This window comes from Nelumbo lutea, chromosome 1 (genome assembly GCF_056320005.1).
Source record: "Nelumbo lutea isolate HS-2025 chromosome 1, American lotus-T2T, whole genome shotgun sequence".
NCBI classification, from domain to species: Eukaryota; Viridiplantae; Streptophyta; class Magnoliopsida; order Proteales; family Nelumbonaceae; genus Nelumbo; species Nelumbo lutea.
Window position 1 is genome coordinate 75552972 of NC_142684.1, and position 14362 is coordinate 75567333.

A 14362-nucleotide genomic window follows, 5' to 3' on the forward strand; every position below is an offset into this window, starting at 1 on the left:
GAGCAGGCCGAGGGGGCCGACCTTCTTGTTGTATCTTGCTTTTCGTGGTTGGACTGCACTATGCCCTTGTCTACTCGGCGCACTTTGGGGTCCTCAAGACGAGGATCATCCTTCGTGCGCGTCGGTGCATAAGGGGGGACGGTGTTGCTTGGCGGTGCCACGGATCCTAGGTTCTGCATCATTTCGAAGATCTTGTCGACCTTTTCTTGCATTGCTCAAAACTGCTCATGATCAACCACAACTGGAGGTTGTGGAATTTCTTGATGCGGAGGACTGTGGTGGCAAGACTCCCTCAATGAGGATCAGCTTGTTGATTGTTCGGGCTGGTTCTTCGGCATCTTGATCGCTTTCTTGATAGTGCGGTGAGGAAGGATTTTCGGAAAAGGCTTTTTGTACGGTTACCACTGACAACGCTAATATGATGCTGCTCAATCCGAGGTGGTGCATGAACTGAGGAGAGCAACCAGATAATCTTTGCTAGGGCAGAGCCGAGCTATAAGAATGAAGCCATGTTTCAAGACCTGTGATTAAGGAAGTAGAAGTCAGAGGCTCGAGGAGTTATCCTTGGGTAGGTACTCCGACGCTCAAGTCAGTAGGAGGTGATAGGTGGTTAGGCCGAGCTATAAGGATGCTGGTCCGAGCTAATAGTAGTGTAGGTCTCAAAAGTTGGGATCCCTTACCTCGAGCATGGAGTACCTTTCTATAGTCGAAAATCTGTGTCCTAGTCGGATTGCACTTCCGGAGTTGTCAGGATGAGGTTAGCCGCTGAGGTATTTGAGATAGAGTTCCATTCCCTAGCGGAATAGTGTTCCTTATTCCTCTTTATCCGTAGTTGTGTTCATCCACCTGACATGTAGTCGACGTGGCTGAAAGGAGATGGGGGGTCACCATAATAGCGTAGCTCGGCTGAGCTATGCTGACGTGGCCGAGCTATGTCGACATGGCCGAACTAGGCCGATGTGCCCAAGCTAGGATGATGTAGTCGGGTGACAACTGGGCACCACGTGTCTCGCAGGGCTAGCTCAGCCATGACCCGAACAAAATCGATATAAAACTCCATCTTTTTCTCAAAATTTGATGGAAACTTGTATTTACACTTTTACACTATGATGACTACCAAACAACAATGGTGTAAATCTAAAAAAATCAACGATTCCCTTTTACATCGTTCAACGAACTAGAAGACTCCTAATCAAAGGTGTAAATGTGTATTTAAATCTTAAACCAAAGTTTTAAAAATCGGGTCAGACGCAAAATCGTTCTGGGACCGGTTCCCGGGTTGAATAATCCGACTGTCTAGTTCGAACAAATGGCCAATTCTGACTTAAAAACATAAAAATAATAAATAATAAATAAATAAAATAAAATGGCCAAAAACCATTATCCGACTTGATGATTTAACTTTCCTTTCAATAAATTGTTGACCAAATCAATGATTTTTTACCAAAAAGCGATTTTAGAATGAAACGGAACTGATTACTTGACTATTCCCAAGTCAACAGATCCTACTTTATGGTTCGATCCGGTTTTCAAAACCATGGCTCAAACAAACAAACAAACGTAGCCTTAAATGCTAACCCTGAACCTTAAATTTACTGTACAAAATGCCTTTAAATGAAAGGGACATGGGCCAAATATTTTCCGCAGTTGGCACCTTGCTTAGAATTAGAATATGGAGTTCAGAGCTTGCCAAATGACGACAACGAATGAATGTGGCAGCTGCATGAAAATTTGGGAACGTCGGTATCACTGCCGGCCGGCCGGTATAAAGAAAAGAGACAGGCTGGAACTAGGTTCAATACGATATTATATTAAACAGCAACAGAAGAAGAAATCAAGAAATAATACATGGATGAGTCTCGTTCAGGAAAATAACAGCCCCCAAAATTCAATTTTACCCGTTGACCGGTTCATCGCATGGGAGATTGTTTTTTGAACTCCAAATCTATTTGTCACGAGGTGAGCGATGCGTCGAGCAAATCCACTTGCTTACTGCATCAATAAAATATTCCAATCCAGTGCTATGTAAAACTATAGCGAATCAATATACTATTCCAAGTTGCTGAAAGTCTGCAAGTCGGCCCCAGGGTGTAGTGTGCAAGAAGCTTCGTCATAACTCATAAATCACAGCCAAGCATTGTGGGTCCAGATCCTCATACCTTTAGACAAGGAAAGATTCCAATCCAAGGGTATGTAGAATGCCAATGCATGTTGGTGTAGAATCCCATTTCTCCCATGCACGTGAAAAACGAAGAAGGGTACTGATGCTCAATTAATTTTAGTCAATCGGCGATTGTCAGTAAGCTCCAGTGATGGGGCCTGGGTGTTCCGCTGTTGAGTTGTTCTTCCTTCTATTCAATTAATGGTCCCAACGACCTGAATCATGGTGGAGGGGGGACCCCCCTGTAGATAGCCATAACGATCAAACATGGGTCTTCACCAAATCAAAAGTAGGTTTCCAAGAGTGTGGTTTGCCTTTAAATTCTTTGTTTCATTTTTGTACTTCAAACGCAAAAAAAAAAAGAAAAAAAGGCAATGGATTTTAGTTCTAATTAATAGCCTTCTGTAGTTCTATGGCTGCTTGCTCTTCGGTTGGGCACTTGGGTGTTCCGCGTACGTCCTTCTTCAGAAAAGTAGTCCAATTTACAGAGTAGAAGGTGCCCCTGTAACCTTGTTCTTGGTTATTTGGGTGCTCTCTGCAAAACCAAGCTGAACTGGGTACCTGCTTTTGTGTTTTATCATCAATCAGGGATGCCCTTACTTTTGTTAGATATTAATTGTTGTTTTCTAGGAACAACTACCGAAAGAGCTCTACAACTTCTTTATTAATTTGGATATCTTTTACAGTTCAAGTCTCTGCTACCCCATTTACCTCTTTGCTTTTCGGTTTACTTGGTTTGAACTTTGAAGCTTCAGCTATGGGGACCGCCCTGCTTGTGTCATTCTTCGTTTCGATGTGGGTCCTCCTCAGTGGCTTTGTTTACTGCCAAAGACCTGCAGTTGTAAACGTTGGTGCGGTTTTCACTTATGATTCGGTTATCGGTAGAGATGCCAAGGTAGCTATGGAAGCTGCCGTGGCCGATATCAATGCGGATCAGAGCATTCTCAATGGAACTCGACTGAACTTAATAATGGCAAATGCGCAATGTAATGTTTTCTTGGGCTCTATTGGAGGTAGCTTCCAGTCTCTTTCTCATGCTTGTTTTGCGGTTTTGCCTGTTGATACTTGATACTGTTAATCCGTGGATAACGTCTTATTGAGCTCTTTCTTTTTCAATTTAGTGTTTTTCTTTAGTGGCTAGATATTAATAAACCTTGTTGAGATTTGGGAGGCCTGATAAGGTGAATTCCTAGAGGGCTTTGTTCTCAGCTTTTCTCTTCTAGTAGCTTTTTTTTTTTTTTTTTTGATAAAAGAAAAATGAAAAAAAAAAACAAAATCACAATATTACTGTTGCCTCAGTAAGTTCATTCGAATTCTAAAATTGCAACTCGAATTCCATCCAAAATTTGGAAGTATAATTTTTACACCAGACTTACTAATTTAGAAGTGTGAATCTCAGTTAAACTCTCACGATGTTTTCTTCTAGTAGGTTATTTTTTTGGATAAAAGAAGAAATGAAAAAAAAAACAAAATTACAATATTAGTGTTTCCTGTAACAGTAAGTTCATTCACTCTAAAATTGCAACTTGAATTCCATTCAAAATTTGGAAATATAAATTTTACATCAGACTTACTAATTTAGAAATGTTAATCTCAGTTAAACTCTCAGGATGTTCTCTTCTAGTAGTCTTTTTTTGGGATAAAAGAAGAAATGAAAAAAAAAAATTACAATATTACTGTTGCCTGTAACAGAGAGTTCATTCAAATTCTAAATTGCAACTTGAATTCTATCCAAAATTTGGAAATATAAAATTTACATCAGACTTACTAATTTAGAAATGTTAGTCTCGGTTAAACTCTCAAGATGTTACCTTTGGAGAAGGTGGCAGAGGATAGGAGATCCTAAGAGAGGTTAAAGGCAGAAATATCCAACTTGGAGAATGGGAAAGAAGCATATTCTGCCATTTATGTAAGAGAGAAGAGCAGACATAACATGGTGGTACCCCTAGATCTAAGTAGTGACTGAAATTGATTAAGCTGATTCTATATTTATCTTCTTGGCTTCTTAATGAGAGATCCAGTTACTAAGGGAGAACAGAGTATTTTTGTTTTAAGGATGAACAAGGATGTCAGAGGGATCATTTGGAAGCTTAAACTTTCTATCCTATATGTACTTTCTTGCACATTTACTTACCAGCTATAGCCTAGTATCATATAACTGTGTTTTATTCCATTTCATTAGCCCCTAAGCTTTCACAGTTACCATGAAATGAATATCATGATTTTGAATACGGAATATATTTCTCCCTGCACTCAGTGTCTTTGGTCTCTCTAGTATTGAAGGGACCCAGGTTAGGTCATGTTTCATATGGTCTCTTTTAGACCTCACCTACTTTTAACTTGATTCATTTTGTGCATTTACTAGAGATGCCTGCCCTCACTGTTTTGACCATGTACTCTCTGATTTGATGGTTGTTGTACTGTCTATTAAACAGCGTTTTACTAGAAAATTTTCCCTTATCCTATACAGATTTCATAAGCTCTTAATTTTTTCTGTTATGCTCGCCCTCCAGCCTCTGTAGCTAGAAGTACCACCTATAAAGCACCATATCATTTCTCCAGTAATCTACTAAGGAGAAATTGTTTTTCTTTTGTCCTAATATAGCTTGGTAATATTGTCCTTTCTAGATAACATCAAATTTATGGTATCAGCAAACTGTCTGATTCTATATTGCATGGAACCTTTGAAACCCCAAAAGAATCACATGCCAACATGTGTGGAGGCCGATTTTGAGATTTATTTTCTCTTTTCTGATTCCTTACTATGCGAGTATAAAATATCATATTCTCGGGTTAATATTTTGGAGTGAATTTAAAATCTTCAATTCTTTATAAAATTTTATTAATTCATATATTAGTTTAATTGGATAATGTTTTTTCCATTGGTTTGTTCTTTTATGTGTAGTTACATCTTTGATCATTTTTCTATAATTATTACATCAGTTATTTAAGATAACAATATGCCATCATTAGTAAAATTTAAGAAAGCCATTACCCAATTTTGGTCTTAGTTATCTTGGGATTTGGGAGGGGTAGGATGGTTATTTTTTGCATAAAGTAGCCACTCTCAGATTCGAACCTGCCTTTTTCTCATACTTGTCAGCTTGAAATTTTACCATTATACGAAGCAATGCTAAAATCCTTATACCATCACTAGTAAAATTTGTTTTAACTTATATAAAGCCTAAATGCTGAATCCCTATATTCTTTTTTTCCTCTGGATTTCTGAGTACAACATCTTGTATGTATGCAAATTTTTTCACTCATATTCGCATCCCCTTTGATATATCTCTCATGGCTCCATTGAAAGTCCAAGGTACATAAACTTTCTAATTGATGTTTCTAGAGACTAATAAAAAAATGATGTCTCTAGTCGGCATCTAAATGGTTTTCACTGCTGTATTTTTTTCATCAACTGTTAGTATTTCTTTTATTTATTCATTTTGGGTTGTTTCTGTTTTCTGGATGGAGTTGTCATTCCCAACAATATTCCACAGGAAGAATCTATATACAACTTTCTACTTTTTGAAATTTTGGGATGCATCATTTTGTTGCTTCACAAATTTTGTTGGTTCTCTTGAGCGAGCTTTGTAGGTAATATTGGCTCTTCTCTACTTTTGATGTTAATAGTGCTCATCAAATTACAGACATGAATTTACTTTGTGATGTCGAAAAGTGAATATCTCTTGGGGCTGTCATAAGGATTAAAGCAGCAGCTATCTCTCCTTGCACTCTAGAATAAGCAGTTTGTATATGTACTGAGCTCGAGACTTGTATTAACACTGATTAATGGATGTATACTACTATACCATAGTGGTTTAAATAACCATCTTATTCTTTTTGCTTATGCTCATATCCTTACACAGGTCAGCATGTTAGACATTTATTCATCACATGCTCAGGTTACTGTTGATCCATTTCCATGTTGATACTTTTGTCTTTCGTGTTGAGTGAGAATTTTCCAATTGTGTCTTTAGCTTGTAGCAAGGGACCACAAGTACATTGATTGATGTTCTTCTATTTGATATTCGTGTACAATCCTTCACACTAAACCACATTCATGTGGTAAGTGATGCTCTGATAGTTTTTAGACTTTAGATAACCATTATCTGATCCCAAAGAGTACTTAGTACTAACTGATTTAGCAAATTATGTAACCAAATCAGGCACTTTTCTTTAACTTGTATTCTAGAGAAACTGACAAACTTTGAATCATGTAAATTGATCTGAGAATTGCATAAAGGCCCGGTTTCATAAATCTAGTCTACCAAAATAGGTTTGAAACACCTTATTTTGTGGCTATTGGCACAGGCTTATTCTTATGGGCCTCTTGAATGGAATCCATGAGCAAGATCAGTCTCAGTTTGGCCCGTTTTGGACAGAGATATTGGATATCTAATATGCGTCCAGGTAGATACCTTGAATTTCCCTTTGTTGTGATTAGTCCGATTTGATACTGATCATCTATTTAAGAGAAGCTTCTCAAATGAGGCCATGCTTATTGAATTGTGGATGGTCATTTATTTTTATCTTCTTCTTTTCTTGTTTTAAAATGTATCCTCTGCAGGTTTCTTAGGTTTATTAATCTATCAAATTTTGTTAGAATTTCCATCTAAAGGAGGCTTTTGTCTCTCCTCTAAGTGGCATTATACAAGTAGTGTCTGGAGAATATTATGCTTCTCCAAGTTATGCTTAGTCCTCCCCATTATTCCTTGGATTAACGTTGAGAAGTGAAATTCTACCCTTTCCTCTCCTTTCTATCACTTGTCCATTCCTCATTATTTTTGTCCTAATCATCATAGAAGGGTCCAGACCTGTGGTGTCAAAATACAATTTTCTGAAAATCTTGGGGTTGTGTGACACAAGATTGTCTAAAAAATGTGCTTAGATAGCATGTTGAGATTGACCGGAATTTGATTTGGTAGCACATTGATCACAATTGATTTTTCCCTCCATCTTTCCCCTATAATGCTTGTTGAGTGGAATTTCTTTTTAATTTTGCAATTTATTCTTGATGAGATATGTGATAGAAATTGAATTTATCTAGAGGTAAAAATTATGTGATATTTTTTTTGGCTTATTTTCTTATCTATTTCAGAAGTTAAATTGTATTGTTTTCTTAATTGATATACATGTTTTGAGTAAATATCTTATGTTAATAGTTTGAACAACTTTGCTTAAAAACTCCATTAGTTGGCCCCAAATTGTGCTCCACATGACATGGTCTCCAGAACTATTCTTCGTATGTTAAAGGAATCATCAGTTTCACTCACTGTTATGATGCCAAAGTGAATTCAGCTATGAATTTTCATCAACTGGATCTTCTATCTAATTTTTATTTCCCTTTTTCTTGTTTTTTTATTCTCCCTTTTTTTGGAGTATCCCTCCTGTGAATTTCAGCAATGGAGATGTAATTTTTAGTTCTAAATCTACAGAATAAAGAAAACATACTATTAAACAAGTTGCTTGGTTGGACCATGCCTTTGAAGACTTACTTAGAGCCAACTCTTAGGACTAGGCTGTTCCATTCCTTTTTAAGACCCACCAAATGGGTTTTTGGGCCAGATTTATGCATCATTTGCACTGCAATTGGTGTTAATAGACTGTTATGTGGTTTTATCACCCGAAGGATTACATGATGTTGATTGTATTGGTTGTTATGTTTAGCTTTTCAGGTACTTGAGAAAGAAGTGGTGGCCATAATTGGCCCACAATCCTCTACAATAGCCCATATGATTTCGTTTATTGCCAATGGACTTCAAGTGCCTCTTATCTCATATGCTTCCACAGACCCAAGTCTCTCTGCCCTTCAATTCCCTTTCTTTGTGCGGAGCACACAAAGTGATGCTTACCAGATGACTGCCATGGCTGATTTGATTGGTTATTATGGTTGGAGAGAGGTCATTGCTATCTTTGCTGATGATGAATATGGAAGAAGTGGAATATCTTCTTTAGATAATGAACTCACAAAGCAAATGTCAAAGATTTCTTATAAACTGGCCTGGCCCACTGGATCCAATCTTAGCTACATCACTGATTTTCTCAATAAAACCAAATTGATTGGGACTCGTGTTTTTGTTGTTCATGCTAATCCTGACTCAGGTATTGCAATCTTCTCTGTGGCCCAAGATCTTCAAATGATGACCAATGGCTATGTGTGGCTTGCAACAGATTGGCTTTGTGCTACTCTAGATTCCTCTCCACTCATGAACCAAACATCACTTCAAAACCTGCAAGGAGTAGTTGGGCTTTGCCAACATACTCCACAATCCTTGCGGAAGAAGGCTTTTGTGTCTCGATGGAAACATATGTTCCAGAAAGGTCTTGTAAGCTCTGGATTGAATACATATGGACTTTATGCATATGACACGGTTTGGGCTGTTGCACGTTCTATTGATGATTTTTTGAATGATTATGGCAACATCACATTCTCATTTAATAAGGCATTACGTGGTATGCAAACATCGTCTCTGAAGCTGGGAAAGCTAAGAACATTTGATGGTGGGACTCTTCTACGAAGCAAATTACTGCAAATGAATTTCACAGGTTTAACAGGTCCAGTTCGATTTGATTCAGACAGGAACCTTATTGGAGCTGGTTATGACATCATTAATATTGATGAGAAAACAATTCGAAGGATTGGTTATTGGTCTAATTATTCGGGCCTTTCAGTTGTGCCCCCAGAGACATTAAAGAGGGGACAGTGTCATGGTTCCCATTTAGACCAGAAACTCAAAAATGTCACCTGGCCTGGCAAGAGGACTGAAAAACCACGTGGATGGGTGATTGGAGACAATGGAAGGCTTTTGAGAATTGGAGTCCCATATAGGGCTAGTTTTGTTGAATTTGTAACAGAAATTCATGGCACCAAAGATTTCCAAGGATACTGTATTGATGTTTTCACTTCAGCACGGGAATTAGTCCCCTATGACATTCCTTACAAATTTGTGGCTTTTGGGGATGGCAAGTCCAATCCCAGTTATGATGAGTTTGTGAGAATGGTTGCGGAAAATGTATGTATGCAGTGACTCTCTCTCTCTCCCCCTCCCTCCCTCCCTCCCTCTCTACAGAATGGGCTACCTCTCTCTCTCTCTTTCTATATATATATATACAGAATGGACTACATAACTGCTAGGGGGGTCACTTTGTGCAAAAAAAAAAAAGTGTCAAAGGTTAGGTCTATATCTGGTTCACCCCTCCCAAGGCCCTAGATAGCTGGGACCAAAATGGGTAATGGCCTTTTTTTCCCCACTGGTTAGAGTCAGGATGGCCTACCAATACACATGGGCCACATGCTGGATGGATTGGAATATCAATTGGAGAGGTCCTGTGACTCTTATTCTAAATATTTTATGCTAAAAATCATCAATAGGATGACCCTAATTGTTTTCCACATTTATTTGGATAATTGTAAACTATATTTAACAGTTAGGATAATCTATTCACTTAGGTTCTTGTACTAGTAGATCTCCAGTAAACCATCAAATGGTGCTTTTATTCTGCTGCATGTCTCTCACTTTACTGCTATATGGTACTGTCTACAGGGTATTATTCCTAGATCATTAATTTCACTTATTCTGTGTCATTGTGCTTTAGGTGATTGATGGAGCTGTGGGAGACATTACTATTGTCACTAACCGAATGAAGATTACTGACTTTACTCAGCCTTATGCGGCTACAGGCCTTGTCATAGTAGCTCCCATCAGCAATGGGAAGTCAAGTGCTTGGGTGTTCCTTAAGCCATTCACAGTGGATATGTGGTGTGTTACTGCATCATTTTTCATCTTGATTGGGGTAGTTATTTGGATTTTGGAGCATCGAATTAATGATGATTTCCGGGGGCCACCTAGACGGCAGCTCATAACTATGTTCTTGTAAGCTTGTCATCTTTTTTTTTTTAATTAAATTACATGCCATATTTACTTATTTATGTTTTGGGAGTTTGGAGCTCAGCATGTTCTTTTAGTTTTCTGAATGCTTTTGCACTTTCAGTTCCATTTACTTTTGTTTCCCTAGATATCCTAGTTTCTAGGCTCACATCTCACCATCTTTAAATTGCAGGTTTAGCTTCTCAACCCTTTTTAAGACAAACCGTAAGAAAGACCTTGACATTTATACCCTTACTGATATCTCTACCTTTTTTTTATACATTTGAAGGACTAAATTTGATATTGAGCCTGGTGTTTACTCTTCCATTATTTAATTACAGAAGAACAAACTTTGAGTGCACTAGGGCGTATGGTAATGATGGTATGGCTTTTCCTGTTGATGGTGATCACATCAAGCTACACAGCAAACTTGACTTCAATTCTTACAATCCAAAAGATGACATCACCCATTACAGGACTAGACAGTTTGACCACAAGCAGATGGCCAATTGGATATCAAGTAGGATCATTTGCTCGGAGCTATATGATAGACAATTTTAACATACCTGAGTCAAGGCTGGTTTCTCTTGGAAGTCCAGAAGATTATGAACGAGCACTGAGGCTTGGGCCGGGGAATGGAGGGGTGGCAGCAATTGTAGATGAGCTTCCATATGTAGAGCTGTTTTTGTCAAACCGAACTGACTTTGGGATTGTTGGCGAGATGTTTACCAAGAATGGATGGGGATTTGTAAGTGAAACTATTAGGGTTCAAATACATATGGATTTTCTTCTCTTATTTTTCTTTTATTGTCATGTTTATCTTTTTTTTTTGGTAATAAACAACTTATTTACTGTAATCTTGGAAACAGTCTCTCTGTATGTGCAGGGTAAGGCTGTGTACATCTGTCCCTCCCCAGACCCTGCATTGGCAGGAGCCTCATGCACTGGGCTGCCCTTATGTGGGAAATGACAAATGGGTGAAAATACTTTGGCTCTACATCTTGGGAGTGGTGGAAAATACTGCCATGTTGCTCATGTTGGAGAGAACCTTAAGCTTCACATGATTAACATGGTGGTGCCATCACCCTATGTTTCTATGCTCCTACAAGTATAGACTGGAATTGAACTCTATTCAGATCCACGTTAGCATGCATAGTTGTATTTATGTACGAGTCTGATGGGACCAAGTGCATATTGAATATGAAATCTTGCATAAGGTATACTACATTGTGAAATTAGGGAATGAAAGTAATTAGCTGAATTAGATGCAGTCAGTTCCACTTTAAAGCTTCGCATCTTTTTCCAAAATTTCAAACTTCAGTGATCTGCATCCTTTTGCTGACTAGCATAGGTTCCCCGTTGTGCTCCCTTATAGCTTTCTGACTCATAAATGGAAATTCTTGAACTATCCCTGGGTAAATTACATGTGGGTACCCTGTACTCTGGAGGTAGTGACACTTGAGGGCATGAGCTTTCAAGTGCAACATTTTAGTACACTGAACTTTTAGAAATATACACTTGAGTCCAACTCTATTAAAAATAATGTTCCAGTGAGGGTTAAATTACAAAATGCCCATATTCGGATTTTCTTTTTTTTCACTGTTTTCCGTTGTTCCTTTCAAGTGCATTTATTCTTTGTTAGAAAGAAGTATAGAGATGGTTTCATATGGAAAAAAGAATAAAATAAAAGTTCAGTGAGCAAGACAGAATCTAAACATAGGCATTTTGTACTTTTGTCCTCATTGTAATGTCAGTTTTAACTGAGTTGGACTTAAGTGTATATTTCTGAAAGTTCAGGGTACTAAAATGTCTCACTTGGAAGTTCAGGCCCTTAAATGTCATTACCCCAAAGTACAGGGTACCTATCTGTAATTTATCCTTGAAAAATAGAAATTCATGAATATATCATGCTCTCATTAACTTATGGTTTCTTGAAGCCTTAAATAATGCTTTTTTCTATGGGTTTTAAAATTACTTGGGGATGGGGGTTGGTTGGGGGTGTGCTAGTTGAATCCTTGTAGGAATTTGGTTGCCAGTTTTGATTCTGTTTTCATTCTTATAATTTTGGCATTCCGATCACAACCTTGAAGCACACACTGTACCATTACAAAACTTGTGAAGCAATGATGAAACTTCCATTAGGTATGTGATAAGTCAATGTACCTAGAAATTATGGAGGTTATTTAACCATTTTCAAGGAAATTTCAAGCAAAAATGGTTCATGAAGTCATTTTGGAAATTGGGAACTGCCCATCTATGGGACATCCATGTCAACTTTGATCTGAATAAGGTCTGATTGTAACTGAATGATCAAAATTATAAGTCAATGCAGGGTCCCTCTGCAGACCCCGCATTGGCAGGAGCCTTGTGCACTGGGCTGCTCTTTTACCCAGTTACAGCTTGATCCATTTTGTACCGTATTAACTGTTCTTCTTCAGAAATTTCTTATTTAATCTCTTCCAACACATTATTTCAGGCTTTCCCAAGAGACTCTCCTCTTGCCGTTGACATGTCTACAGCTATTCTGAGGCTTTCTGAGAATGGTGAACTCCACAAGATCCATAAGAAGTGGTTTTGTCAGATGGGTTGCACTGAAGGACAAGGACACCAATCCAAGTCTAACCAACTGCATATGATCAGCTTCTGGGGTCTTTTTCTTTTATGTGGGATTGTTACAATCATTGCATTGCTTGTGTTTCTTGCTCGGATGGTTCGTCAATTTGTTCAATACAAAGGGAAACAGAGGGACCTTTCTTCTGCCTCATCTTCTGAGTCTTCAAGTGCTCATTGTTCTCAGATCATTTATAATTTCTTTGATTTTATAGATGAAAAGGAGGAAGCTACAAAAAAAATGTTCAAGCAGTGTGACAATCCTCAGCCTCAGGCAAGCTGATTAACACTGAAGATATATCAAGGGAATTGATGAGATTGGTCCATTCACTATGAGTTCTGACGACTTGTAAGCCAGTAAAAACAGAAGTAGCATATGGGGCTATTGCCCCCAATAGTAGTTTGTTTTCCAGTGAATTGATCAAGGTTGGCATGCCATATGAAGTTTGGCAATTGGTCATCAAGTCATTAGGGTCCTCCTGGTGCTGAAGAGTTCATCCAACCACTGATTCCAATGCCCACAAAAATCACAAACTCCTAGCACACAAAATAGAACTTCCAGTGGTGTTTCTTTCCACTGGTGTTCCAGGACTGTTAACTCTGTAGCTCATTCGGCAGCAAAGCAGGGGTTGAAGAATAGTTTTATAGCTTTTAATGCTGTCCCGTTGGTGCTGTCAGATTTTATTAGATTGGACCTTGGTGGTAGCCTTAGTTAAGTTTGTTGGGTGTGGATTTGTGTTTTTTCTTTGTTTGTTGTGTTTTCTTTGTTGATGTAATGTTTGTTTTCTGGTTTAATGGAAATCTTTCTTATCAAAAAAAAAAAAAAAAAGCACCACCGTAAGCATATTGACAAAGTGACAAGTCATAAGAATACAACTGGCCGTAGTTGCATGATATAGTCCCCATCACCACTGTGAAAGAATAGGGTCAGAGGACCAGTGAAGGAGAAAACTAACAAGACTCTTTGGCACACTCATAGTCTCATGGTGACCCACAAGAATAAACATCATTAGGCTTGTAGTTAGCCCAAAGAAAGAAACTAAATGAGGGATAAGAACCCACAAACACATATGATCCATCTGCCCAAGAGGGTTCATGTACTTACAATGTGCTAGCTAATACATATAATCTTTGATAATAGCTCAGTTTATTGCCAACATGTCCTCATTCTTTGCATTTTACACAATTTGATAATACTTTATGGTTACTATTATTGTCTCCAGTACAAGATTCACTCTCAACAACTGCCATTTACTAAATGGAAATGATAAATAATATTTTATTTTTTCCCAAGAGGTTCTTTGGTTACATTTGAATCCACATGAGGAAGCATGTACTCAAGTTACAGTAAATGTCTGATCAGTTACAGACTGTTCAGGCCCCTACCCTCTACCAATTTCCTGGGTGGGAGTTTATTTTTCACTACAAGTGCCAACCAAAGAAAGACTTTAAATTTTGGCCAACACTCCTCTCTCCCTCTCTCTCATGTAACTTTAGCAAACTGAGGATCTCACTCCACAGTCCACCCTGGATTGGCTTTGGTTCCCTCCAACAAAAAAGGAACCATACCCATTCTGGCATTCTCCCAACTGTCTAAACTAACTTTGAGTTCTTAATCATCTAGAGTAATTCCACTTGTAATTGTGGGTCAATCGAGATAGACCAGGCCAACCTTGTTAAAATGGGTCCTACATATTAGACTGATAATGACATGTAACGCATC

The 14362-nt window shown here is 38.2% G+C and overlaps 1 protein-coding gene across 5 annotated transcripts; it reads left to right on the forward strand.

The window, feature by feature from the left end:
* The first annotated feature begins 2296 nt into the window (after positions 1-2296).
* Positions 2297-13500, forward strand: LOC148875431 (glutamate receptor 3.7-like). 5 transcript variants are annotated; one of them, XM_088980967.1, is made up of 8 exons: positions 2314-2450; positions 2570-2718; positions 2911-3174; positions 7829-9174; positions 9758-10035; positions 10223-10254; positions 10371-10777; positions 12506-13500. In XM_088980967.1, exons 3-8 carry the CDS (start codon positions 2919-2921, stop codon positions 12920-12922), a joined length of 2736 nt encoding a protein of 911 aa, XP_088837093.1. In that variant the 5' UTR covers positions 2314-2450; positions 2570-2718; positions 2911-2918; the 3' UTR covers positions 12923-13500. The 5 variants fall into 5 exon arrangements, with proteins under 5 accessions (XP_088837110.1, XP_088837080.1, XP_088837086.1 ...); XM_088980984.1 differs by lacking the exons at positions 2570-2718; positions 12506-13500 and adding an exon at positions 10899-11234 and having other exon boundaries at positions 2297-2450; XM_088980954.1 differs by lacking the exon at positions 2570-2718 and having other exon boundaries at positions 2298-2450.
* The last annotated feature ends 862 nt before the right edge of the window (positions 13501-14362 follow it).

What these genes read in the sequence shown, in the direction of transcription:
- LOC148875431 (XM_088980954.1), top strand. Translation starts at nt 2,429, where the DNA reads ATGGGTCTTCACCAAATCAAAA. An exon ending in TGAGAATGGTTGCGGAAAAT is followed by an intron (nt 9,175 to 9,757) that starts GTATGTATGCAG and finishes ATTGTGCTTTAG; the next exon opens with GTGATTGATGGAGCTGTGGG. An exon ending in AACCCTTTTTAAGACAAACC is followed by an intron (nt 10,255 to 10,370) that starts GTAAGAAAGACC and finishes ATTTAATTACAG; the next exon opens with AAGAACAAACTTTGAGTGCA.